Consider the following 25,890-nt stretch of genomic DNA (forward strand, 5'->3'; position numbering starts at 1 on the left):
AATCCTTATTTAACAAAGATACAAACTAAATAGAGAGAATATTTTAAAATAGAGAGAGAAAGAAAGATACAATCAAGAAAGATACTTACAACTTGATCTTTGGTATACAAATCTTAGGGTTTTTATAAAGTTCTATAAGGCTTTTATGATGGCTAATATATATAAATGCAAGAGTGAGACCATTATTACACTTGTTAATGCATTTCTTGTATTCTAACTTTAATTTAAGAATCTCTAATTTTTTAATACTTGACTATAGTCATTCACATTTTTCATTATTTTATGGCAATTACTTCTATTTTGAGTTATTTTTTAGTGTTACATGTTATTTATGTTTTTTCTGGATTTAAATCGTTATAAATTCTATAAGATTAATATGCATAAAACAAAAGCTTCATATTTATTAATATTTTTTTTAAAACATCAAAGTATTTTGAAGGTTTCAGATTAACTTGTTCAAAAATTATTACAGTTTCAATAATTTTTAATTTTTAAATTCTTGTATAATTTTAATATCTTTAGTTTAGAAAATTTAATATGACTAAATATTTTTATAGTGTAGAAATAGAATATATATATATATATATATATATATATATATATATATATATATATTTGAATTTTTTAATACATCAAATTTGTCTACTACTTGAATAAATATTAAAAGTGATAAATCATAAAGACATAAAGATAACAAAAATTTCTTTAACAATTGCATCACCTTAAGTAATTCATTAATTGCACCAACTAGAATTTCGAAATTTCTTCTTAAAAAGAAGTGGTTTGGTACTAGATTAAGTTTCATAGACATATCATTTAAGGACAATTTTTTATTCATCCTCAATCTCTTGATTATCTAATCCAAATATTCAAGGTTATATTTATTAAAACTATATTCAATGAAATTTTTTAGTCTTAGTTTTTATCATTTTCAATACAATAAGATTGTATATTAGACAAGTTAAATACACTTTTGGTAGAGTTTTAATCTATATATAAAAAAATGATATAACTTGTACATCAATCATTAAAGTAAAACAAAATTGACAAAGAAATCAATTTGTGTCAACATATGCACTATAATTTTAATAATAATTATTTAATATTATGTAGGATAAAGATGCATTTATCAATTAATTTTCCTACTTAACATCAATATGATGTAAAATAAATCATCCTTTAAATTCATTAATTTTCAAATATGCAATCAAACTCTTTATTTTGATATCAAATGTGACAACCAAATTTTAAAATGTCAATAAAAAAAAACTTGCATAATTGAACCTCAAAAAATTTATATCTTTTTTGTAAAGACTTTTATCAATCAATCCATAAAAAAATTAAATTATTAAATAAAAATATATAAATTGATGTGATATGTTTCAATTTACTTACAATGTAAGAAAAAATTCAATGTTAATAAGAAAGACCACCTACATTGTAGTGAATTGAAAAAATATATATATATATATATATATATATATATATATATATATATATATATATTATTTCAAAAAAGTAGTAAAATCACAAGAAAAATAATAAAAGTATTAAAGAAGACAATGAATTAAGAGCATTATATATTCAATAATATTACAAATTATGCAATTAGATTTTTATAGAATGTTATCTTTAAATATTATATATTATCTTTTAAGTTTTCTACGTATTGTTTAATATAATTTTGTGAAGGATCTAAAACTTCTATTGTTTATACCTTTGCTTTATTAGATTTTGGTGCTTCTACTTATTTTTCAATGATAAATTTGTTAAATTTAATAAAATATAGTTAGTAGTACAAAAAGTCAAACTTATATATATAAAAGTCATAGATAAAAGACCTTCAGTCTCACAAGATTTTATTTATAAAATTTTATTACTAAAAGTAATTTTTAAAAATTATATATATATATATATATATATATATATATATATGTGTGTGTGTGTGTGTGTGTGTGTGTAAATATATAATTATATATATAATTATAAAACCTCCAATTAATCATGTTTCTTTGGAATTATTATATTCAAAAAAAAATCCTTAAATAAATTAAATATCTTGTTGTTTTGAATTTTTTCTTGCCTTATCTAAAAAATAAATACATAGAAAGTGTATGTTAGGTCTATAAAATCGAACCTCTATTTGTAGAAGCTAAGGCATTTATATAAGCAACAACAAAAAATTAGTAAAAAATAAAATCATTGGTTATTTTTGCAATATGAAGGCTTCATTAATGTAGAACTTAGTAATCCAAAGCAAAATAAAGTATTATAAGATGTTTTCGAAAAGAAACACATGAATATATTGCCAAAAAAATAATTTTATGATTGCATCATTGATCTTTAAGAAAGAACTCAACCACCTTTAGGACTAATTTACAACTTGATTAAGAATGAATTTATGCCTTTGAAAAAGCATCCCAAATATTTATAACCAACATAAAAAATCTACCACAAGTTTGCCAAATATCTTTGTGAAGAGAAAAGAGATATCCTTATAAATGTTTGTAGATTATTGACACTCAAGAAATTCACTATTAAGAATTGTTTTTGTATCCCTTTGGTATTATGGGTCTAAAACCAATTAAGTGAAGCTAAGATCCATAATATTAAAAATCTAAAAAGAGAGTACAACCTAATCTAAAATAAATAACTTAAAAATAAAAAAAATGAAACAAAATAGAACCAAAGATTTTATTATAAATGAGATAAAGCCATATTTCAAATAATATCATATCTTTTGGATTTAAAAATAATCCAACCACTTTCTAAATTTAATAAACAATGTGATTTGTAGATTTTAGATAATTTTGATATGTAATGTTTATACAAAATCATTTTTAATATCACAAATATAGAAGAACTTAAACAATTTGTTTGTCCTCAACTACAAAAAATTTAAAATGCATGATAATAAGCCAAGATGAAAATATGTATATTTCATATAAATTAATTAGAATATTTGAAAAATATCATCTCAAATAATAGTTTGTAAATAGATTTTAAGAAGATTTATTTCATAATAGGTTATAAGTTTTTAAAACTAGTAATTATGTCCAATTCTTTTTGTAATGCATAAACTAGTATCATATATTTATTAAAACAAATTCTTAATATTTTAGTATTATCAAAAAAATAAAAATATAATAGTAGTTTGTTATATATATATATATATATATATATATATATATACACACACATATTAAACGTATAATTATTTTTTGACTATTATTTAAAAGGCTATATAAACCATCTTATTTTTTATTAGAATTATCTTTGAATATTTTTCATATCTTAATAATATTTTATAAAATTTACTATATAATTATTACTTTCATAATTTTCTACATTATTTGGTAAATTAAAAATATATGTATATATATATATATATTTTATACATGTTTTATTGAAATATTAATACTTGGTAACATCTTTAGAATTAGATGATATATTTTATAATATTTTAATTGAATTTAGTTTTAAAAGTATTTGATGATATTTTGATTATTAAGTAGTTTTTTATTTTGGATTATAATATAATTAATGATTTAAATAACCTATAAATTATAATTTTGTGGATATATAAATTAAAACTTATAATGAATAATATTTGGTATATTGTAATCTATAAATATCACGAATTTCAAATTTGACAAAGTTTGAGCACTAATTTCTATCTTATTCTTAATTGTACACTTTCGTTTGTTTTCTTCTTTATAAAATTTTATAGATACATATTCTTTAAAATTGATGTTAAATTTCACAAACTTACACATTATTCTTTTGTAAGTGCCTTGTTTCTAAGTATTATTATTATCATTATTATAGATAGGAAAAATGGTAAATAGTTCCAAACTTTTACTAAGTTGTCACACCCATCCTAATCATCACAAATAAAAAAAAGAATAAAAATGAAATGACTTCTAGATTTAATTCTTTACTCTTGAATCCAAAACAAATGAAAACCACCCACATTCATCACGATTATCATATTCTTCACCATGGATAGGTCAATTTAATAAAAACTTGGGTCTATCTTACATTCTCTTATTCATATATATATATATATATATATATATAGATTGTTTATGAGTCTCTCAAAGCAATCTCAATGCACAAGAATTTGTCTGTATTCTTTTCCTATCCTTTTTCTCCTACTGCTCAGGAGCTTTCAACAACCATTCTCAACAATATAACTCGCAATGTGTGCAATTGACAACTAACTGATGACCGTGCTAGTTGCCATCTCCGCAACAGACATGCCGTGCGACACGAGCCGATGGATTGCATCGACAGGCCTCGCGATCTGGGCCGTTTATTGCGCAATCCCTTGGCTATCTTGGGAACGGGCCCTCCGTCCCTCTGCCACGGTAATGGATGACATGGCCCTGCTGCTGCGTTCTCATGGTACCCAGGTACCCGAAGGCGTGGGGGAACCACCAGGGCACATTCTGGAAAGCCACTATGCCCTTCCGGGGGGAGAACTTCTGTTCGAATCAGCAGACGCGGTAGAATGCTATTCTCTTGGCGTGCCCTTTTCCACACTGAGAAACTCATCATTCTTGTGAGATTTTATCTGATTTCAATGAAAAGGGAATTCACTATTGAAACTGGGAATAATTTTAGTAAATCTGAGAATTGTTGCTACCATGAAACTGTAGTACACTATTTTTATTTTATTTTATGTTATTCTTTTTGCATCTTCGTTATCGTTATTTTTTACGATTCCAGTGTAAATAATGTGATGTCTATTTTTTCTTTTCCTAACTTTGGTAATTTATGTATGGAAATTGGAGGCCTTGGGATCACTTCAATGATATTCTCCAAAGATATCACGGATGTAGTGTGTTAGCGAATTGAAAAGGCTAATAAATTTTATTACAACCTTAATGCTCTTGTGTAAATATATATATATATATATAACTAGTATAGTGAAAACTCGTTGATGGAAATGGAATTTGAGCTTTTTCTAACAATGGTGTGGGTTGACCTAACGGATGCTTTACACTGGGATCTAAAGGCACCAATTTTACTCATACATATGTGTGTGCAAGTTTCTCTATATATACAAATACAAATATATATACGTGGGGAAGGAGACAAGATTGAATGCAATCCAAATGGGGCGAAGCCACAATCGACTCTTTCTTGTTCCCCGAAACCCACAAACCAGAGAAGATTTTCCGCAATTTTGTGACTCTATTTCTATCAAAGTAGCCAAGCCAAGCCAAGCAATGCATCACCGTTGTCTGCCCTGCTCACCCTTTATCTCCAAATCCACTCGTTTACTCCTTCATTTATTCCTGCTAACAACGAGAAAGACAGACAGCCAGACAGACAAAGAAAAAGAAACCCAAAAAATGAACATTAGTAAATAATAAACAAAAATATGCGAAGGGAATAAGAATGGAGAAGGCTGGAGGAGGGAAGATTCCATGTAGTTTCGAGGCCGAAAGGAGGGGCAGGAGGGTGAATTAGGCCATAATTAGGGGAAGGCCTTGTGGGCTGTATCTCATGAAATCGCTGTAATCCGGGATGGATGGATGAATCGGTATTTGGATTGATGATATGCAATGAGATGGATGGATGGTAATTTGCGGCTGGCAAGGATTCGGCTATTCCCGTCGTATTCCTTGCGTTCCTACAGGCTTTGTGGTTGGATTTGTATCATAGCCCATTATTATGCGCATCATGGTCATGCTCTCCACTCTTATCTCCCTCCCTCCCTCCCGATTACCAATCAAAATATAATAGTAATAATGATAACAGTATAAGTGTTGCTACCAAGTAGTTTTCGTATATTCGAGAGTACAATGTATGTCGTGATTTCATTTATGGTTCGTGATTTTTTTCTGGAATGTTTTGATGTGGATGGATCAAGACAAAAATAATTGGAATACGAGGTTGACTACAATTTATTCCAGCCTGTTTTCCAAAAGTGTTGTCATTTTGAATAGCAATACACTGGCGGACCCACTACAACAATTATATATATATATATATATATACACACTAAATGACATGCAAATATTTTGAATTCATTGTATGACTTGTGTTTATTAAAATAGTTACAGTAAGTATTTAAAAACTTTTTTATGTTTGCAATGACACTGCGTGTACTACTTACTCGTTAATAAAATCTAGCCTCCTTAAAAAACCTCATAGAAAATAATTCCACGAGTTTGCAGAAATTCTAAATGCTATAATCTAAAAGGCGATAGTTTAAGCTAATCAAATTAACATAAATTTCAATGATTTGCGTCCACATGAAGTACACGATAATTTCTTGACAACACTGGGTCAAATTTACCATATCGTATAAGTATACTTTGATTGCTGTAATGATACTCTGTCCGTATATGTTTTACTTGATAATATATTTTTTTGATTTTTGATTTTTTTTTGTAAAAAAAACATAAGAACAGTAATTTAATGTATTGATTTTTTTTATTGTTTTTGGAAAGACATGTAATGTCTGTACGCAACAACAGAATGTTTTGACAGATGCCAAAATCTAATGAAGATAAATATTTGCTTTCCCATCATCGTTCATGCTCAATCCTGTCCTTTGCCCTAAAAGACCCACTCATGTACAAAGTTACGACGACGATATTCATTTATTTTTCATTTCGAGTCAATTGTGGGTCTTTTTCTTTTGCGAATTGGGATGCATTGTTTGATTGATAACATTGAAGAGCATTGAAGAGCTTTTTGATTGGTCAGATAGTAAAGAAAGACAGAGAAGGCGGATCCAACCAAGCACCATCACGTGGGCAAGACGCAGTGGCTTCGTTTTAACAGAGGCGAAGATTTGAATGCTCTGTGATCTGGAAGCATCAACTCCAACACAATGCTAATAAACAACAACAACACCCTCCACCAGAGAGGCTTCGAACTCGTAACGCGAAAAGAAGTAAACACAAAAAGGAACCAAAAGTAGGGAAAGAAAAGAAAAGAACAGATGAAGTGAAAAGAGTCGGAAGGGGAAATCTTTCCAGCAGCGGCTACGACTCTATCCATCCAAACAATAACTCATTCATCCTTCTTCATCCACTCATGAATAGGCCCTACAGTGCAGCCCATTTTGGTATCCATCCAAGGCGCATCCAACGTCCGTCGCCACCCGAGCGAGCGAGCCCATGCCTCGGGAATCGCGATGCCCGCCCATACCCCCTCCCCCCCGGCCTCTCGCATCCATATTCGAATCATCCGCCTTGCTTTTCAAGCTCCGCTTTCTCTCTCATCTCTCGTCTTGGTTGCTGCTCCCCCGTACCTCATTTTATTTATTTATTTATTCATTTCAGCGCTGGTGGTGCTGCCAAACCACGCCGCTCTGCTTTTGCTATTCTCGTACCTCCCATCCTATTACATTCTCCGCTGCTTCAGGGCACTCACCTACATCCTCCTTCTCCCTTGACGCTCCCCCCGCCCCGCCCCGCCCCTCCCCGCCCCTGCCTTGCCACCCTAATCCTCTCCATTGGATTGAACCCCTAGCTGGATGATGCTGTGGAGGATGCAGTCTCTCGCGTTGCTGTGACGGTTGGCTCAGGCGATAGAGTGTGGGAGATGTCGGGGGCGAGGATTGCGGTCGTTGGAGATTTGGGAGCTGCCATTGAGTCTTGGAAGGAGGAAGGAGTGGAGTAGTGGAGTGGAGTGGTGTGCGAAGAGTAGAGCGAACGAACTGAATGAAGTGAGAGCGGTGGAGCGAAGTGGGAAAATAACAGTAGGACGGATGCGTACGAGTTCTCGGAGTTTGTTGTCGTCACTGACGTGGTGCCTGGAGCTTGGATGTCGGGAGGGGAGTATGTGTTGCGGGATGTTTCGCTCCTTGAGATTTAAGTGGTAGTGTGTGGGTTTGCGTTTTGGCTCTGGTGAGGCGGGATGTCGATTGCGCGAGGCTCTGGCGGTAGAACAACCCAGCACAACCTCCCGAATCAGTAGTTCCTCGCACGCAAGTCATACGTAGGAACTTCTCTGTGCTCTCTCTCTTCAGGTTACTTGTTGCTCTGGGCCCAACGTGATGCAAGTCCGCATGTTGTGGTGAGTCGGTGTCCCGTTGTCCTCCGGATTCAATTCTCATTCACGCTGCCTGCTTTTGGGAGGTGGAAGTGGCGAAGCTTTTCGGGTCCTTGGCTCTGTATTTTGCATCTCGATCGACGAGGGTGAGAGCATTTCTGCGATCTTGGAGGCTCTTAGAATTGGATTTTGCTCCGGAGATTCCCGAGAAGTTAGATTTTTAAGGATTCAGATTCTCGTTGTGAATTTCAAGCAGTTAGAATTCGAGTAGACAACTCTCTAGGAGCTACAGGATGCTTGGAGACCTTGGGAAATACTTCGTTGTGCTATCTGATTCATGACGGATTGTCCTGTCTCCTCTGGTGGCTATTCGGGGTTTATTGTTCTTGCGCCGGTTGCTACTCGTTACTCTCGATCTCTTGCTTTCGGCTTCTTCTTTTGTGAATTAGAATGGAGCGCAGAAGTGCATGTGACAGTCACGCCTTCTCATGCCATTTAAGATATATTTACTTTCCAGGTAGCCTGCGATTGGTGCGGTCTCCTCCTTCATACGGTTGAGTTCAGTTGAACTGTCTTTTTTTAAAAAAAGAAATTTGATTTTACTTCCCCCTTCCCACCCCTCCCCGAGAACTTCTTCTCCGACACTGTTGCATTCAGGGGTTCTGCCTCTGTTCACGCCTTTATTCGCTTTTTGCGCGGAAGCTTTAACGTCTAAAGTCTATTATAGACTGACAAGCTACAGAAGGAGAAAGCTGCTAGCTTACAATGCAAGAGCTCAGTCCGGATAAATCTATGAGTGTGTCAAGCTCCTCCAATACACATTCTGGACCGGACTTGGCGCTTCACATCAGCCCACCAAGCAGTAGCAGCTGTGACAGACGTCTAAAGTCCTCCTCACAGTATTCAAATCTCCAAGTCGTGCCCGACCATGTCCATGGTTTCGATCTCTGGAAGCAGCCCACGAAATCTATGAGCTGTATCACTGATAGCGAGAGCAATGTCTCTAGTCCTGCAGCCGAGGGGTACAGTCCTGCTTACGTCAACAGCATGGGAGCGTCAACAGTTCTGTGCCTGGCAAATCCACCCTTGGATTCACAGTATGTCAAACGAGCTTTACCGAAATCGACAGCCGACGAGGGGATGGTCATTGGACGTAGGGAAGAAGTTCAAGAAAGCGTGCAAGAAAATGGATACATCTGCAAAGGTCTTGCCCACCCATTCTTACTGGACAATTGGTCAGAGTCAATCCGCATTAGCCCAGACAGGGTGTCCTCACCATCTGATCGAATTCGCAAAGACTTACCAAGAACGTTCTCAATCTACCCGAATGAGACCCAAGAGAATTTCACTAGGCGATTGTCTGAGAGCTCAATCGATGATCTTTATTCCCAGCAGAGAGTGTTTTCACGACCTAATTACACCAGCTCACATCCTTCTCCTATTCACGAGCTTTCTCTTGGTAGATGGAGCGATCCTGGAGTGCACCCCGAGGCCTTGCCCAGTAGGGACCTACCGAAGTTTCAAAACTACTACATGGTTGGGATGGACTCCTGTCATAGATTCTCACATCAGTATGGTCTCGAAAATGGGAAGAATATGCTTGGCATGCAGGCATCGACGTGTGGAGGAAATCTGTCAACTTTGCTTGGGAATTATGGAGCAGGCTACAATGCTAAGCGGGAGGGTGTTTATGCAAACGTTACCTCGTTTCGTTCACACTTTCCGCCGAGATCGCCAGCTAAACGCTCGATACGAGCTCCAAGAATGAGGTGGACTAGTACATTGCATGCTCATTTTGTCCAGGCCGTGGAGCTTCTTGGGGGCCACGAGAGTAAGTGTAATTTGTTATATTTCTGCGCCTCCTGATTACAGGGACACCACAAATCTAGATTTCATGTTTGTGTACATTGAGACCATGCAGCAGTGAGTTTCATGTAGGTATTCCGTAATGCTAAATTGATGTGTCTGGATTTTTTTTTTTTTATTGAGTTCCACGTGGGGTTTTCAAGCTGTAATACTTATTGTGAATCGTTTCCTGATATTGCACAGGAGCAACACCGAAATCTGTTTTGGAGCTCATGAATGTGAAGGACCTTACTTTAGCTCATGTGAAGAGTCACTTGCAGGTGGGGAGACAGGCCATTGACGTTCTTTTCATTTGCTAAATTATGTTGCATTACTACATCACCTAGCTGAGTTAGCACTCTTGTTTTTTTGCAGCTAAATTTCTCTAGAATTTTTTTCCATTATAGAGAAGTAGCATCCTATGCTGATCTTGGACCCTGTTTTGATCCTTGACTTGGGTTCTGACTAACCGCTCTTCTGTTTGGTTGTCTATGAAGATGTATCGGACTGTCAAGACTTCGGACAAGTCAGGTCCTCCTTCAGGTACAATCCGATTTGATGAATTCCAAACTGATTAACTTAGCATCTTGTTATCTTGTTTACAAGTTGAAGTTGGATTTCAAAGTTTTTTTACGCATTTGGTGAGTAACACATTCAGAGCTTCTCTTTAATTCTCAACTTTTCTGGTGCCGCAGGATCACGAGATCCGTCCCCAACGTCGTCCCTAGATTCAAGATTAACAACTGAGGAACTGCTAATGAGTGATAGCATGTCCCAGACAGGAAGGAGTGTTCACATGTCGAATTCTACTATGCACAATCTAGAGCTGGGCAATTACCGTAGTCTAGGCGACTCTCAAGACGCGACTGTATCAATGCAGAACAGAGTTTGGCTTCCAGAAAACCCTCAAAACTTCAACCAGGCTCAGAGAGGTAATTTTTTGAGGCCCTGTGTGGTGTTGTCCATTTGAAACCTTCTCGTTATCATATGACATTAAACGGATTAGCCTGGAACTTGTGCTCTTATTTCACCACTTGCATGATCTATGATATCCGGGACCTACCCGCTCACCTTCAAAGATCACAATAGGATGTTTTGTCATTATCTCATTGAGTTTTCATGACAAATCGGGTCTAAGAATCAATTGTTCTCATCGCTATCATTCTGTGTAACTGTAACAGGTTGCTGGAAGTTTGGGACCTTGAGCTGTTGATGTTGTGACACTTGGCCCAGATGCACATGCTGGACATTGTCAGCTAGGGAATGCATTAACTGAATGTTTCGTATGAGGTAACTTCTACATCACTGTTCTTTCCTCCCTCGTTTCCCCGAATGACGAATATATATATATATATATATATATATATATATTTTTGTCAGGTTTAGTGCCCTACACTTTTGAAAGGAAAGTAGCTATAATAAGAAGTGGGTTTCTAAATGTCTTGCCAGTGACCACTCTGGCTATATCTTCTTAGATTTTCTGTGGTTATTCACGTATACAAGTATGTGGACCAGGTTACTAGGGGTCCAATGTTAGGAACTATAATGGAAACTGAAATAGGACCTGTTTTGGTCTTTTTTGCACACGGGAAAGGAATTATTTCATTGTCTTTTTAGTATATGACAGATCAGTAGCTTAACTTGCATGCGGTTTTATAGCTTCACTTAACCACTAGGCTATTTGGAGATCGCATCAAGCAGCATACCTATGTTTTCCAGGCTCCCGGAATTCCAGGCCATTTTATAAATAAAGCAATTATGGGCAACCTTATTTGCAATTGAAGCAGATGCATAAAACCAAAGCTTCACACATCCCTGTCTGAAGATATGAGTGATGGAGTGCTCATTTAGATGTATGCGTTTGAAATGATCGTTTCATTGGCTGATTGTGGACAGAACTGTTCCTCTTTTCATCTCTTAAGATTCGCCTTCTCATTTACGACTTTTGCATTGAACTGAAGAAATGAAGGTGAACGAGGTCGAAAAACAAAACGTAATGAAAAAACCTGAATCTTGGATTTTCTGGGATGAAACGAATACGATAATCTGGAAATCAGCACACAAGTAAACGGATGTGGGTGTATATATACACATGAAAAGAAAGACTTTCACACCACAAATAGTGAGAATTACATTTTCTTCCTCTTCGTCCTTGTCACTAAGTCGCTTGCTCCACCTGGTATCCCACCTGGCATCCTACATGGCACCTCCTGCCTGGATGCTCAGGGAATACTTCTAGTCTTTCTTTAGTCCCATTAATATTCAAAACACTCTGACAGCAAGGACATATCCCCCCTCAGATGGAGCAGAGGCCATGATGATGATGATGATAATGATGATGGTTATGATAATAGTGCTGCTTCGACACGATTGGCTCCGCAGAGCCAGAGCCCAAATAGCCCTGTTCATCATTCCATCCTCCCCCCTATCTCCGCTATTCATTCGTCCATCCATTGTTTATTCATTCTTCCTCTGCCTTACCACGTGCATGCTCCACCAACACACACAGTGTTAGATGAGGTGTCGCCGAGGTCCTAATTGGTCCACATCCCCAAATCTCTCTCTCTCTCTCTCTCTCTCTTCCTAACACATGGAACCACACCTCATTTCCGACTTGCAGATTTCATCTTGGATGAATGTTTTATATTATACGTCCGTCACGGTCTTGCCCCCTTCATATACCACGCTGAGTATGGGACCCAAAATTGAACACGTTATCTGTGAACATCCCCCAATTTGCTACACACATCTTTTAGAAATGGTGCCATGTTTTATGTAGTATTTTTAATGAAAGCTACCCATGTGTTGTTTGGATTTTCTAAAAAAATTTGTATTTAAAGGTACTAAATGAGTTGACTTTGGAAGTTTTTTGAGAATATATTTGTAAGTCTAATACTTAATGTATTGTAACTTAATGCAATGGTTGAAATATGTGTTCATGAACTTTATCACTTAAATTTAGCCTTTTTGGCATATAATCATGGTCATAATATGTTTTTCTTTTCATGTTTATCTCATCAAAGTGATTATAGTGATGAAATACATCTAAACTACATGACAACACATTTTCAAAAATGTAAAATATATGGCTTACACAATTTTTGTTTAGTGAAATGATGAATGCTGAGATCATACATACAACTTTTAAAAAAATAAAAAATAATCCCGACTAATTTTTTTAAACAAATAAATTAATAAATATATAATTGAAGAACATAATTTGGATTTATCAAATTTGAAGTACATGTTTGAAAATCATGCATTATATCTATATAAGTGAATACTAAAAGATAAATATATTTCATGCAAATATTTTTTTGTGGTGTGTAAATATATATATATATATATATATACACATATATACATTGTAGATGTTTTCCTTATCTGATTCACCTTAATCCTCATGCATTCTTAACCATGTTTTACCACTTGAGTCTTAAGCCATGAAACATCAATTGGAAAAGGGAATAAATAATTATTTTAAAATTTATCAGTATTCCCAAAAAACAAACAATTCATACAAATGAACAAAGAAATTGCCTCACTTGCATAAATAAAATACAAAGGATAAGTTTCAATTCTTTTAAATAATCTTGGAACATTTTTAAACATAATTTTCAAAGTATTTCAACATTAGAAAATAAAAAATAATATAATGGAGTGAAATATAATAAAATAAAAAATAGAAGACGTAGGAGGAGGGAGGTTGCCGAGGACTACGGGAATATTCTCTGTCTAGTCCCAGAAGTTTCTATACAGAATAAAAGCAAAAACAAAAAAAAGAATTAGAAACGTACAGATGACAATGAGATCTCATCATTGATAGCTGCAGAATGTTTTAATAAGTCAATAGAATGTCATTTTCATATTAATAGACGATGTCTTATGAATTCATTAGCAATGAATGATGCTAGTCTGATACTGATAGTGCTGGAGGAGCATTATTGCGTCGCCACCGCCACACAATGATCGACGTTGCATGAAAGTGGCTCGTCGATCCATTTCCCCAGAGCAACAACTCTTTTTCATTTCCTCAATGCTGCAAAGATCTAGACGCTGATTCCTGGAGGTCTTGCATCTCAGCACTGGATGATTCCAGGACTTCTCGGTGCCACTCCTGATGCTGAAATCCAGTAAAAACGAGCTTACTGTATCAACGAAAGGACTGGAATGTTACAGAAAATGCTGTAGACGCTGCATGTTGCGGTTACCCAGATGGTCGAAATGAGTCAGATACTAACCGAGATGAAGTCGAAGTAGGGGCAGAAGCAAAGGAAGACGACTGGAGGGTCCATAGCATCCTTTCGATACACACACACACCCACACACAGACTGCTTGTTGAAAGTCAGTCCATGTTTACTAGCTTCGGACATGCAGAAATTACAGGCCAAGCATCGACCATGCCTCCGACGGAACGGACTCCAAAGCGAAACAGTTCGATTGGTGGACTGCAATTTAACATTCATGCTTTGATTCTTGGCCTTGAGAGGCGAGGGCGACTCTGTCAGATGGTTCCAGGGGAAGTTCACGTGAGGAACTTCGCAGGGTAGCAGACGTTGTCCACGATGGTGAGACTCTCGTGCTTCCAGCCCCCGATGATCCATAATGACCTGAACTGTGCGTAGGCCTACTTGGGCCTACACTACCAGCGCAAATTTATCATGTGGGAGGTGGTGACATCGGCCTAGATCTGGATGAGCTGATCGAGCGGCAGTTGCACCAGGAGCCTTCTTCGAGGGCTCTTGCTTCCCTCAAAGTCATTTAGGCTGAAATCGATGGGACCATGTTGCGGTGCCGGAGCTGTTGGCATCGTTCTGTTGATTGTGCACCTGCGGGGACCTCTCAGAAACTGAGACCATACCTGGCACGGAGAGCCATTCCACGGCGCCACTGTGTGTACGCCGCGGACTTCGACTCTTGTGTTGAAGCCTCTCACCGCCACCGTCTCCGTGCCTGTTGCTTAGTAAGCTCCACACTTTTTGACGTTTTTTTAGCCACTTAAACTAATCAAAACTGATGAAAGCATGTGTCTCGCTTTCAAGGTAAGGATTTGATCGGATCAAGGGGTTTGGAAACAGTAAACTTGGCATGATGTCAAAACAGTGTCAAGATATGAAGAATCTGCAGATCTATTTCTCCATGCATATATATATATATATATATATATCTGGTAGTGCTATTGCCACCACAGTTTATGCTGTTACCACCACAACCCATCCACCATATGTCATCTTTGTTCAAAACCTTTCAAATGTTTTTACAAGTAGACTTTTGTAATTTAGAGAATGATTTTGATGTCTAATTCCACAAATTTACACATGAGTGTCTTAATGAATTTCCCATTTATTTTTTATTATGTAAAACAAATTTTGAGTGAGGAAAGAGAATTTAGGCCATGATTAGTGACGTTGAGATCCATGAACTCAACAAATTAATATGCTAAAAAATACGCACAAAATCAGGACCGAAGGTGTATTCCCCTCTGTTTCATGTAGTTTAATTTTAGTAATTGAATAATCAAACTATCAATTCAAACTTGAAAATACAGTTTTTCTGAACACGAACCCTGATTTTATTGACAAAAAGTTTGAACACTCTTTAGTTAATCAGAGCCATGTGGATTTAAACTCAAATTTAATCCCACTCTTCGCGTCAGCACAACCATCAGTTGAGAGTATAATGCCAGGGGGGCGGATGGACGGGAACGGGTCGGGCGAGGGCCTTTTCCAACCCCGCAATGTGTCCACCCGTCCTAGTTCCTCTCAAGGAAAAGCCTCGCCTCCTTCGACGCCTTAGTTGTGGTTCGAAAATCGTGCGTCACACTTTCGAACGCCATTTGGTTCTGGCAATGGAATGAGAAATTTGCGCTCATACACCCACAGAGCTTCAGATTGCAACGACGAATGCCGCAGTCCATCCGCTTGAGGAAGGTGGTGGATAGGCGTTGCAGCCGGTGAGATCAGGAATCCAGATGGAATCACGCTCCCGCTGCTCTCGGCAACTGGGGAGAGCGGGATGACCGCGATTGCATTATTCCCAAGTTGGTGTGCATTCTCTAATCCACTGATCCATTCGGAGCTGCAGTAGGTGGTGTCAACGATTTTCATTTAGGATTCGAAGCAGTTCCGAATGCGGTCCCTGACCTTCCCTCTAGATCTTGAAATGTTTCTGATGAATCTGCTCTACGGGGGTTTCGTTTGTTCGGTTATTAGTTGTGATGATTCGTTATTCGTGTTTCAAGATCACGCTCGGAGCATGATAGTCTGAAGTCTTACGAACTCCTTCGTTGCATTTGACCTAGGTTTCGGAGTGTGTAGAGAGTCTTTTGTGTGAAGGTAATAGTCATGAAGGAGGACGCTTTGGAGGCTGCACCGGAAGTGGATGTTCCGGAAGATGCCTCGCAGCCAGACATGGAAGCCCCTTTGATTCGGAAAGGGGTGCAGTTTTCTGATGTGGAAGATGACTTCGATCCGGACAAGGAAGAGCAGAGGGCGAAACTAAGGAGCAAATACAAGCGGGTCTTATCCAATCCCAAGGATGAGCTGCGGCGGTTTCGTTCGGGATTGTCATGGCTAGGGCTCGACCAGTCCACCACGATCAAGGTCGTATGTTCGCGCATCCTTTTCGTTCTGCTAGCATTTGTGGTCCCCATATTCAATTATTCGTTTGTGTCGTGTGAAAATTGCGAGGAGAGGCGCAGGCATCCTTTTGAGAAGCTGGTGCAGATGTCCGAAACTGTCCTCGCTATTGTGTCGTTTTTCTGTCTTTCTCACATTCTCCACAAATACGGGTTGAGAAGAACGCTTCTCCTGGACAAGATCGTGAAAGAGTCCCCTGAAGTACAGCAAGGCTTCCAAGCCAAGCTTGATAGCTCCTTTTCGATTCTTGCGTGGATGCTCCTGCCAACTTTTCTCGTAGCATTAGGGCACCGAGCCTGGTGGTTCTACTACGTCACCGTCAGCATCCCATACTTCACAGACATCCCCAGGATCAATGTGATCCTCTTCATTGCATCCATCTTCTCGTGGCTGTACAGAACGAGCGTCTTCCTATTCATGTGCGTCCTCTTTAGGCTTATGTGCTCCCTCCAAATCCTCCGCCTCAGAGGCTACTACAAACTCTTAGAGGTGACCTCTGAGGTGTCTATTATCCTCAAGGAGCACATGAAGCTCCGCAACCAGCTTACGACAATCAGCCACCGGTTTCGTATATTTTTAATCTTGGCGCTCTTCACCATTATCTTCAGCCAACTCTCCTCCCTCTTCCAGATCCTTTTATATGCGAAGACGATCAATTTCTTCCGCGCTGGCGACCTGGCCGTCTGCTCCCTTGTGCAACTCACAGGCTTGGTGCTGTGTCTGCAAGGAGCGGCAAAGATTACACACAAAGCACAGCACATTGTCACTAGTGTGAGCAAATGGCACGCCCTGGCGACGTGCAGCCCGGGTACTATTATTGAATCTACTTCGAGTAGTCGCCGAACATCCTTTTATGGCCCTGCACATCCGCTACTGCACAATAGAAGGAGTTCCTTCGACGATTTTGATAGCAGGGATGCGTTTGAAGAGGTTCTGACGCATGACTTGGAAGCGTTCCAGAAGAGGCAGGCGCTGGTTACGTATTTGCAGCATACTCGCGCTGGAATATCATTATATGGATTTGTGCTTGACAGAGGGTTTTTGTACATGATTTTTGGTGTCACATTTTCGTCGACGCTGTTTGTGCTGGGAAAGACTATTTTGGCATGAGTAGTAGAAGTGGATAACAATGAGAATAGCTCAGGGTTTAGAGCTTTAAATATTTGGGTTTTGGGTTTTGCAAAACTTAGGTGTGTACATGCAGTGTATTTGCTGCGATGCATTCGTTTAGGGAATGCAGATGTACATATTGAGAAGGCTTTTATTGACGATAAACATGTGCATAGAGGCATCGCCACTGCTATGATGTCTGTTGCATCTTTGCAATGGGACAGTGACAAGTAATGATCTGATCCATCATAGATTTTTAATTAAAGATTCATACTGAGGTATTCAATATTTGATTCATGAATCTAGTTCAGACACACGCTCTCCTGGAAATGCCGCTTGTTGCAACTGCCACGAGCGCTTGTCTGAAATGCTACTCAATTACAATTCCCGGTTTCATAATAAAAATGTACACGTTCTAGTCATTTCACAAGAATCATGTCGCAAGAGCGTACGCCGGAAGGCACCCTGGTAGTAACTGTGGCACAAGACAGGACAGTTGTGCTATCCCCATCCGAGTAAAAGTACTATCTGCAATTATCATGCGGAGCAAACTTTTCAGATATACCTCTAATACCGATGGTTCATAGGTTGTAGCATCCTTTGGTAAGTCATCAACACTTTGTTTGGCCCTTTGGTGATTATTTTCTCTTCCCACGTAGAATCTAACGGTAGATCATCCTTTTGGAAGTTATCAAAATAGATGCTCACATACCCACGTCCTTACATTCTACAAGATATGTTGGTGCAGGTGGCTAACACCCGCAAGGGAGTTTGCAGGTCACTATTGTGGACCCAACAAAGAGCCCGCTCAAAAAAGGACATATTCTATGAGTTCTTAAGGAAACCAGCTGAAAAAAACACATAGGCTCAAGTATCACAACAGTTCTGTATCAAAACTTCAGAAACGGTTGTGTAAATCAATTTCTTTTCCATAACGAGATTGCTCTCGATGGAGCTTACAAATAACCGTGACTCCCAAAACTTAACTACAGAGTTCAAAACAATCTTAAAACTACACTAGGTAAATAAAAACCACTCGACTAGATCTACAGACGCCCGTACTACCCTAAGATCCTACATGCTGCCTTTGAGATTATTCAAAGAAAGCTTTTGACGCAGAACGTCCATGATAGAGCCAAAGTCATCGGCTACTGAAACAGGAGGATTAGCGAACTGGCTTACGATATCTGGCAGCTCACTAGAATGATATTCAACTTTCGATTGAGTAAACTTGAGTCCATGAGCAGTACTAACGACCACGGTCCTATCATTGGGACCAATAACGCCCCTGGACCTGAGTTTCTCCAAAGCAACTAAAGCAACTCCTGTGTGTGGGCAAGTAAACATTCCAGACTTGTCTGCTTGAGCACAGACATCCATGATCTCTTGCTCTGTTGCCTCCTCTACAATACCATCACATTGGGTTAGAGCATAGATGGCTCTGTCGATAGACACGGGATCACCGATCTGGATGGCCGATGCAAAAGTTGGGAGAGCTTTGACGGGCTTAAAATTTTCCCAGCCATCCTTGTAGGCTCTGTAAAGAGGGTTAGCATTGTGCGCCTGGGCACAGATCAGTCTCGGCATTCTGTCGACCAATCCCAACTCCTTACACATGTAGAACCCCTTGTAAAAAGCATAAATATTCCCAAGGTTACCTCCAGGAACAATGACCCAGTCTGGAACCTCCCAATCGAATTGCTGAAGGATCTCGATGGCGGCAGTTTTCTGACCCTCCAGACGAAGACTATTGAGTGAGTTAGCGAGGTAGATGGGAAGCTCCGAGGTTACCTCCCTGATGAGTCGCATGCACCCATCGAAGTCGGTGTCCATGCTCAATACCAAGGCTCCGTTAGCGATTGGCTGCACTAATTGGGCAATGGAAATCTTGTTAGCGGGAAGAAATACAATGGCTGGAATTCCGGCAGCTGCACAATAAGCTGAAAGAGCTGCTGACGTGTCTCCTGTTGAAGCGCAACCCACACCCAAAAGAGGTTTGCCCAGCCTCCTAAGCCTGTTCACTTGAGAAACTAATACAGTCATTCCAAGGTCCTTGAACGAGCCGGTGTGGCTGATACCACAGTGCTTCACCCACAAGTCAGTCATGTCCATAACCTGCAAAAGCATTACGACGTTGAATAAGTACAGAAGTAACAACCAAATCACAAATGTTGCGATCAATTCATTTCCTCACAAAAAAGGCTAGCAACTATATAAAATTACAAGAGGGCTCGAAAGCAGAGAACATGACAGGGGTCATGATAACGTAGTAGAAAGATAAACCACCAACGACCACAATTTTTTGAAATCTTTCACTACTACGTGACCCATAGGCTCTTGAAACGTCCACAAGCCTTTGAAAACTTGGACGTTGGTGGTTATTCGAATGCAATTCTAAAAACATCTAAAAACAACCGCCAGCCAAATACAACTTCAACTTGACAGAAGTATGAAACATCACAGCAAGCCTAGGTATTGTGCCAAGAATGACGAATGAAGAGAATTTTTTCAATCGATAAACGAAGTAACAAAAAACCAAGGGATGTACATATCTCTGACTGGCCCATTACCAACATTGCGGACCCAAAATTTAAACTACTACAAAAGACCAATTGACATGAGTAACGAACCTCTTTGCCAAATCGTTCCGCCCAAAATAAGTTGGAATTTCCTTCAAACACACTAACAATGTCGTCATCGTCAATCTCAGGCAAAACCCACTCCTTCTTGCTCCACACCCCCGACCCATACGGCCACGTCGTCTTTCCCACCCGCGAGTCGAACAACTTCCTCCAGTATGCGCCATCTCCCGCTTTCTTAAGAGCCTCCATATCATGCTGCACATCGAGCAACGCCCCAGTCTTGCTCCTGTAAATAACCTCGTCCAGCGAGTACTCCTCGTCGGACTTCACCCCGGGCGTGAACGGCACGTACTTGGCCGAGAATGTGGTCGGCGAGCTGCCAGCGCCCTGCCGACGCGCCTCCTCCCTGATATTCTCATTCCTGCCCTTCTTCGGCGACATGGGTCCATTGTTGGGCGAATTTGGCTTGGCCGAATCGGTCGCAACCTCCTCCAACGTCAAGGCGGTGGCTCCAGGCACATTGTCAGCCACCTCCTGCGATGACGGCAACGCGTCTGCCCTAATTGCTCCCAAGCCTCTTCTCCTGCTGCTGCTCAACAGCATCTTGGATCCTCTCGCTCCCTTCCTCAATGACACCTGCGATGGCAACCCCTCGCACTCTGCAAACCTCGAAGGCTTGGTGGCAAGGTTCACAACCCCGAGGTTGGATCTCAAACCACTCGACACCGCCACCGCACCCACCATGTTGACGGTACAGTGTGCGTCAAGAAATTGAGAAATAGGTTACAAAGATTGAAGAAAGAAGGGACGAGCTGCGGGGCGGAAGTGCAAAAGAAAACCTCGCGTTGGCGATGGTGAGCTATAAGGCTTCAGGGACGATGGGCGTCCGGCCAAGCTTCTTGGCTGGGACGGGATCCGGTTGGCTTAAACCCTCAACCCAACCCGGGATGGAAGGATGGATGAGTCGTGTATAAACATGGATGCATGTGGATGTGGATGAGAGCGCTGATCGGTGGATGTAGGACCTGGTGGATGATTTGATGGAAGGATGAGTGGATAGGTGTGGTCGTCGATGGATGGGAGGGGGTTAGCGACGTGGATGAGGGTTAGTATTGGATGATTCTCTTGTGCTGTTTCTAAAAACACAAGCTTACAAAATTGTAGAATAAAAAATAGTGGCTGGCATGGGGGCACTTAAGCACCCACAATGTTGTGATTTGGGTTTTAGGTTTAAGTTCGACCCTCCCGAATTGGCTAACTTGGGACTCCATGAAATCTGGAGTTGCATTCTTGATCTAGATCTGAAATTTCAAGTATAGTGCTAGAAGTGAATTACATGACTTGAGTGAGTTTTTGTGTAATATTCTAGCACCAATGTTGTGAAGTGCATTTGTAGCAAAATATTTTACATCCAATAAGAGTTGATTTGACTAGAATGGACATAAATTTGATAGTTGGTCGAGCTAAAGCAATGTTGAAGGACAAATCTATTGTTATTGATATAGTTGTAGGGCCATTTGGTAGCTTAGGAGGAAAACCCTTACATGAGAGAACAATAACAATCCATGAATCCATTAGGAATAGAAGTTCAAATCACAAATATAGAATGGAGTAACAAGGAGCTTGAGAAGTGTATACAAATAACATTTGTACTAGAGGCATCTCCAAGGAATCACAGATGAAAAAGAATCAACATTTGCACAATACAACATAAACAACAGGCATCTCAAAATACTAAACGATATCAAGTTCACATATAAATTCCAATCGTTTCATCCAATAGCCATCTACATTAATTAATTTGGAGTACTTTGAATAATATATGCTAGCCTAAAACAACCAAGTAATAGGAGTTTAATCTTTTTCAAATACAAAATATACAATAAATACTATAGCATATCCTCCTAGTAAGGTGGATAGTGATACACAAAGCTATGGAAAAGATTCAAATCTTACAATATTCAAAGCCATTAAGAACCAAATACAAAAAAGAAGACTTATCAAACAAATCTTTTGAACAAATATCCTCACTTAAGTTTAACATTCACTAAATCAAAATATAAAAAGATAGTTATATAAGTAAATAGAGTAGTTCTCAACCTCAAATAATTCCTCTTAATACATTAATTCTTCTATTACAAAGAAGACTCTTTTCTTCCCTCCTTGTCTTCCTCCCTAATTAAAAAGACAAAAAATATTTAATTGGACAAAATAATACTAGAATAATCAGATTCTATTTGTGTTTGAAAACAACAAGGCAAATGATGATCTAGTACAATCTCCACTCTTGAATATTACAATGGCATATGATCACCTCCACTTTTACAAAGAAAAGATAAACAATTTAGAAACTATATAGTTCTACAACATATTTTAGAATGAACACTAAGGGCAAGAAGGTTGTCTATATGGTCTAAAATAAACCTACATAGGTCCTTTCACCAATTAACAATCAAGTCCAATAATTATTTTGAAATCTAATTTACATAAAAAAAAAGAAAGAGGCAAAGCATGCTAGCCATTCATAGCTTGATTCTAATATATACTTCACAAGACTCTAAGATTTTAAAATTTGTATATTAATAAAAAATGTCAAAATCCTCTCTTAGTCTATTATATTATCTAGATTGGATAATAAAAGTGATATTGAGTACATACTAAAATATAATAGATTTACATCCCAATATAGTATGTGTTATTCTTTTGATTACATAGTACAAAACTATCATATATTGAGAACACTAATAATAGAATGCATGAGCAATAAGTGCTAATACTAAAGTAATAGCAAGAGACAATCACTTGCTTCTTCAAACAAAAATGGAGAAATACCTGAACTACAACCTAAACAACACATATGACAACTCAATAAAATTAGTACAAGAACACCAAACTTTATTCAATAATCAAAACATAGCTACCAAAAAAAATAATCCTTTGTCCTTGCAAAGCCACAAACTAAAATACATGGATACAAGACAACAAAGATATATACTAGTTTTTGGTTAGTACTTGCTAGATACTGGAAGGAAACAATTTAGCTACAATCATACTTTGAGTCTTCTATTGGCAATGAGATGGCATTCTAGAAGCATTGGTTGATATGTACAAAATTACAAAAAAATAATATATAATATTTTATTCAATTCACAGACAAGAAGAAAAAGCTTAGACATTTGCATCACTTTGCACATACATGGTCAATGAAACCATGTTATATCTTCAAAATAAATCAATCTTTAAACAAAAACATTTGAATCCTCTCTGTCTGAGGAAAGATGGTAGCTAGCTCTACATATGGTCGTATGTATGTTACTTTATCATATATTATTATAATCCTTATTAACTATAATAAAGATGTTCATACACCATGCAATAATAAAGAATTATTATGGTTGTTCTTCCCAATTACTTTTTAGAACTATCTTTTGAGATTTCTACTATACATATCTAAGCATGGAATATAGAAACTCACAAATTATTTGTCTTATTGAGATGTATTTCATTGAAACTACCTAATGAACTAGATCTTCATACATCCAATATCATACCATCTATGATAAGAATAATCAATAAAAGAGAGTCCAAAATCCATCAAATAAACAATTAAGATGTCTAATTTACTCACAATAGTATAGCTCAATGTATAAGGACTAAGTTGAAATGTCATTTGTATATGCAAGTGGTAAGAAATAAAAAAATTTATTTAGAAATTTTAGCCTCAATCAAATATTATTATCATTCAAGAGTACATGCTCTTACTAGAAGAAGAAAAATATCATATTAATTAAATTAAATTCACAAAATGACTTTTTTTCTAAATCAAACTATATATTGTGTCAAAAAAGATAATTTTAAGAATAATACGAGCTTCTTTTTATCAAAAAAACTAAAAGAAATTATTTGTAAATATAGAGTAATCATAAAGGAGAAGACCCAATATATCATCATGCCATAGACTTTTTATATCAAAATTAGTAATATTAATCTATATGCTTTTAATTATACTAGATCTAAAACTTGATTATAGACTAAGATTCACCAACACCCACTTTCAGTCGCCAATTGGATTTTAGGAGGCAACTTTAATATGATAATTCATTTAAAAGATAAATAGAGTAGCTAATGTACTACCACAAGAAGACAAAGAAATAAGTAGCATGGAGAAATCTTTAGGTGTATGTTGGCTTACAAGATTATCTTTGATTAGACAAGTTTTAAAAAATTCATCTAATAATTTTTGTAGAATAATGAATATATAGCCTATGAATTGATTTACTCTAACTTCGAAAAATTTTACATGAACCATATTTTAATATACATTGAAAGCTAAATTGTCATTTGGCCATTGCTAGCACATGTAACAAACCATGCCCATATTTTTGTGAGGTTACAACCCTACTACAACAAAAGTGAATAATAATCCATCTTCAATTGATACTTGCTTATGTATAATATCAAAAAATCTTTATTATTAAAAAAGTAGCATAAAGCTATAATGACAAATGCTTCTAAATTATAGAATGGTAGATTTGCAAAAGACCTTAAGGTATTCAAACTATATAGTAATTAAAAGGTCTATGTTTTTCAAGTACAATGAAAAAACAAATTCAATATCCAACTTGCTTTTATATTTAAGATAGAACTTGCTTCATAATCCAACTCAAATGATTAAAAAATCCAAGACAATCTCAAACTAGCTTAAATTGCATTGCATATCTAAAAACAAAAACAAATAGATGCTAAATATGATTGGCACCTATGAAAGTGGATCAAAATCAATGATAGGAATAATTATAATTTTTTTTTTTTTTTTTTTTTTTTTTTAATTCCACATTGGTTTAAAAAAATCTATATTGATCAACAAACTAATTGATGAAAGTTAATTGCTTACTAATTATAATAAGATGCAATTATATGTTGGTACCTACTATAGTTGCATTTACTTATAGAACAAGAATATTAAGGCTAATTTTCAAGCCAAACAAAATTATTTCCAAAATATGTCAATTTGTGTTATAAAAGCAGAAGGCCAAGCATTCATCCAAAGCTTCTTTTTATAAGAAATAATAGAGGCAATAAAAGACCTCCCTATAGACAAAGTTCTTAGGATTGATGGAATTTCCATTGAGTTCTTTCAAGCCTTTTTAGACAAAATTGGTGTAGATCTTCTTAGCTTGGCTTAAGAAATCTTTGCCACTAAGTCATTGAGTGGCTTGCTTAAGACAAGTAAAATTTATTTAGTTTCTAAAGGAAGAGAATTAATCTACTTCACAAACTTCAAGCTGATATCCTTCTTAGGATGAATATACAAGGTAATTACAAAACTATTGGTAAATTAGATGATACCTTAGTTTTTTTGTCTAGATTTAAATTTCACAAACTATTTTTATTCTAAGAAGGTACAACTTTCATAATATATTTATAGTGCAATCAGCCATGGATTGAGTGGTAGAAAATAACTAATATCTAATTTTCTTCTAATTGAATTTTGATAAGGCTTATAATAGAATCAATTATTTTTTTTCTAAGAGATGATGTTATATATGGACTTCTTTCATGAATAAGTGAATTTAATTATGTTACTTTATACAAAAGATACTGCCAAAGTCATTTTGAACAACATCTTTATAGAATAATTGTCCCTCTAAAGTTAAATAAGGCAAGGATGCCAATTGGTATCCTACTTCTATCTTCT

The 25,890-nt window shown here is 37.1% G+C and overlaps 3 protein-coding genes across 3 annotated transcripts; 2 read left to right on the forward strand and 1 right to left on the reverse strand.

Annotated features, from left to right (window-relative positions):
* Positions 1-8,617: 8,617 nt before the first annotated feature.
* LOC112285891 (uncharacterized) lies at positions 8,618-11,644 on the forward strand. Its single transcript, XM_024527227.3, has 5 exons — positions 8,618-9,847; positions 10,066-10,142; positions 10,359-10,404; positions 10,557-10,793; positions 11,043-11,644. The coding sequence occupies exons 1-5, from the start codon at positions 8,782-8,784 to the stop codon at positions 11,072-11,074; spliced, it is 1,458 nt and encodes a 485-aa protein (XP_024382995.1). The 5' UTR covers positions 8,618-8,781; the 3' UTR covers positions 11,075-11,644.
* Positions 11,645-16,206: 4,562 nt separating this feature from the next.
* Positions 16,207-17,610, forward strand: LOC149988470 (uncharacterized). The gene has a single exon (XM_090252779.1). It carries the CDS (start codon positions 16,207-16,209, stop codon positions 17,608-17,610), a length of 1,404 nt encoding a protein of 467 aa, XP_090108905.1.
* An 862-nt stretch (positions 17,611-18,472) lies between these two features.
* LOC112285741 (threonine synthase, chloroplastic) lies at positions 18,473-21,016 on the reverse strand. The gene is made up of 2 exons (XM_024526824.3): positions 20,241-21,016; positions 18,473-19,725 (listed from the first exon to the last, which is right to left on the reverse strand). Exons 1-2 carry the CDS (start codon positions 20,934-20,936, stop codon positions 18,685-18,687), a joined length of 1,737 nt encoding a protein of 578 aa, XP_024382592.1. The 5' UTR covers positions 20,937-21,016; the 3' UTR covers positions 18,473-18,684.
* Positions 21,017-25,890: the final 4,874 nt, after the last annotated feature.

Source organism: Physcomitrium patens, chromosome 8 (genome assembly GCF_059467195.1).
Source record: "Physcomitrium patens ecotype Gransden chromosome 8, ASM5946719v1, whole genome shotgun sequence".
Lineage (NCBI taxonomy): Eukaryota > Viridiplantae > Streptophyta > Bryopsida > Funariales > Funariaceae > Physcomitrium > Physcomitrium patens.

Excerpts from the sequence above, each read along its gene's own strand:
- LOC112285891 (XM_024527227.3), top strand. The coding sequence starts at position 8,782 with ATGCAAGAGCTCAGTCCGGATAAATCTATGAGTGTGTCAAGCTCCTCC. Across the intron at positions 10,405-10,556 it reads CAAGTCAGGTCCTCCTTCAG|GATCACGAGATCCGTCCCCA; the intron begins GTACAATCCGAT and ends CTGGTGCCGCAG. Across the intron at positions 10,794-11,042 it reads CTTCAACCAGGCTCAGAGAG|GTTGCTGGAAGTTTGGGACC; the intron begins GTAATTTTTTGA and ends TAACTGTAACAG.
- LOC149988470 (XM_090252779.1), top strand. The coding sequence starts at position 16,207 with ATGAAGGAGGACGCTTTGGAGGCTGCACCGGAAGTGGATGTTCCGGAA.
- LOC112285741 (XM_024526824.3), bottom strand. The coding sequence starts at position 20,936 with ATGGTGGGTGCGGTGGCGGTGTCGAGTGGTTTGAGATCCAACCTCGGG. Across the intron at positions 19,726-20,240 it reads CGGAACGATTTGGCAAAGAG|GTTATGGACATGACTGACTT; the intron begins GTTCGTTACTCA and ends ATGCTTTTGCAG.